We start from the raw sequence: 2500 nt of genomic DNA, 5'->3' as shown, positions 1-2500 counted from the left end.
TCGACTGAACATTTGCGGAAAAAATATCAGGATAAATATCGTATATCGATATTCAGCCAAAATATAATCGGGATATGACTTTTGGTCCATATCGCCCAGCCATAGCTCTGACATTCCACACTGTGGGACATTTTAAAACACTAATTCATCCGTCGTAGGACCATGCCAACGCTACATGAAACAATAAATAACAATAACAATAATAACAACCTGTCATTAAAAAAATAATTTACCTAATCAAACATTTTACTCGACGCACTCAAATTGGGTTCGCGGGTCTAACTTTGTAGCAGCATGACGTCATGCGATATGGACCAAAAGTCATATCCCGATTATATTTTGGCTGAATATCGATATACGATATATATATCCCGATATTTTTTCCACAAATGTTCAGTCGAAGCCAAATATGACATGTCACAAGTAGTTTCATAGAAACCGGCTATTTCAGTGATCAGTTGCAAAATCAAATGAATACATAATAAACAGGTTTCTTCACCTGGTTCAATGCTCAGCTGTTCTAATAACAATAAAATGTGAACATAAATACTGTATAACAACTTTCCCGGGTCTGGTAGATCTTGTGTGCTGACCAAATTTGACATTTGCACCATGTATGGTTTTCGGGATAACTGCAATGTTTCAATCGTCCCGGTTGTACCCTACTTCCCTCTAGTAAAACATGGCGGCGGTGTCTCACCCCGAGAACATGTGGCGCCCCCCGCAGGAAGGTGGCGGTCATGTCGTCCATCTTGGAGGCGGGGTCGGGGGGCGGGGCCTGTCTGGTGGAAGGGGCGGGGCCTGTCTTGTGGAAGGGGGCGGGGCTTCACCCTTAGGAAAGACCTGAGTGACCACGGTCACTTCACCCACGGTGGTGATGGAAGTGGAAGTCATGGTGGAGGTCAGAGGTCACACACTGAGACCAGAACAAGAGAGAGAGGAGAGACACACACACACACACACACACACACACACACACACACACACACACACACACACACAGACACACAGAGACACACACACACACACACACACACACACACACACACACACACACACACACACACACACACACACACACACACACACACACACACACACACACACACACACACACACACACACACACACACATTTTAACCATTTATTTATGTCCCCATAAAGAAAAATAGTACAGGGATACAAATATTACAGATGCAGTACAACACACAGGGCTTGACATTAACTTTTTGAGGCACTTGTCCTTCGGACAAGTACATTTACGTTTCACTTGTCCATGAACAAAAGTCACTTGTCCGGGTAAAGATTCATCATTTTATAATTTTATTTTGTGTTTTGCTAATGCAGAATTTTAAGAAACCATTGAAAGCATCCAAACTCTATCAACATTAATACAATTCAGTTTAAACAGTAGAAACAAATGTGTCCCAAGAATAGATTTCCCCTTCAACAAGTAAAAAGGATCTCCAGACTCATAATACAAAGTTATACTTTGCACGACGGTGTGCAGAAGTTAATATATTGAGATTCTAAGTGAATATTTTAAAGTTTCTCATTACTTTCAGATTCCTACTCAATATTCTAAGTTACTATGTCAATTGAGATATTTTGAGATATTGAGTCAATATATTGAGATTGTAAGTCAATATTTGGAATGTTTTCATTGCTTTGAGATTCTTAGTCAATATTCTGAGTTACTAAATCAATATATTACGATACTAAGCCAATATATTGAGATTAAGTCAATATTTTATAGTTTCTCATTACTTTGATATTCTTTGTTTATATTCTGAGTCAATCTATTGAGATACTAATTCAATATTTTGACCAGAGGTAGTGGTGACTTGAACTTATACTATATCTAAAATAATTTTGTAGACATAACAATGGATTTTGCCACTAAATGTTGGTGTCGTTGTTTTTTTTTTCTTTCTACAATTTCACTTACCAAGGGATCCTTTAAAAGGTGTAGCTACTTTACAGTTGATTATTACCTGATATTTAATCCGCTACAAACGAGTAGCGGAGCAGCTAGTAACGTTACGAGGCAGAGAGCCAGCCGTCAGGAGTCAAATTAACTTCATGCTTCATCCGCACAAAGCACACTTCTATCGCCACGAGTGACAGCTTTATTCGGCTCGTTTTCTGTGAACGATGTGGGGACGGGGTAACGTTAAAGCGTAGTTAGCATGCTAACGTTAGCTAACTAACACCGGCTGCCTGGCTTGCTGGTTCCGCGGTGCTTTCATGCTGTATCGCTTACAGAGAAGGAGCTGAACAGTGGGCTGGGTCTAACGTCAGTGGGCTGGGTCTAACGTCAGTGGGCTGGGTCTAACGTCAGTGGGCTGGGTCTAACGTCAGTGGGCTGGGTCTAACGTTAGCGGGCTGGGTCTAACGTCAGCGGTCCGCTCTCCCGCTGCTGCTGGGTCTAACGTTAGTTAATGTATTTGTTTCAAATCGGTAAAGTAAAATCTGTAACAGAAACGGAATGAGTGGCACA

General features: G+C 41.1%; 1 protein-coding gene across 1 annotated transcript in view; it reads right to left on the bottom strand.

Moving 5' to 3' along the window:
* The window catches only part of LOC114557181 (membrane-spanning 4-domains subfamily A member 4A), a 22522-nt gene that overhangs the window by 12723 nt on the left and 7299 nt on the right, over window positions 1-2500 (bottom strand). Inside the window, exon 2 of the mRNA XM_028580544.1 lies at window positions 701-916. Within this exon, the coding sequence (XP_028436345.1) occupies window positions 701-751 (51 nt within the window). The 5' untranslated portion in view covers window positions 752-916. The remainder of the gene's footprint in view (window positions 1-700; window positions 917-2500) is intronic.

Source organism: Perca flavescens, chromosome 6, assembly GCF_004354835.1.
Source record: "Perca flavescens isolate YP-PL-M2 chromosome 6, PFLA_1.0, whole genome shotgun sequence".
NCBI lineage: Eukaryota > Metazoa > Chordata > Actinopteri > Perciformes > Percidae > Perca > Perca flavescens.
Note: the sequence above shows the minus strand (reverse complement) of the source record. Positions and strands in the feature narration are given on the sequence as shown.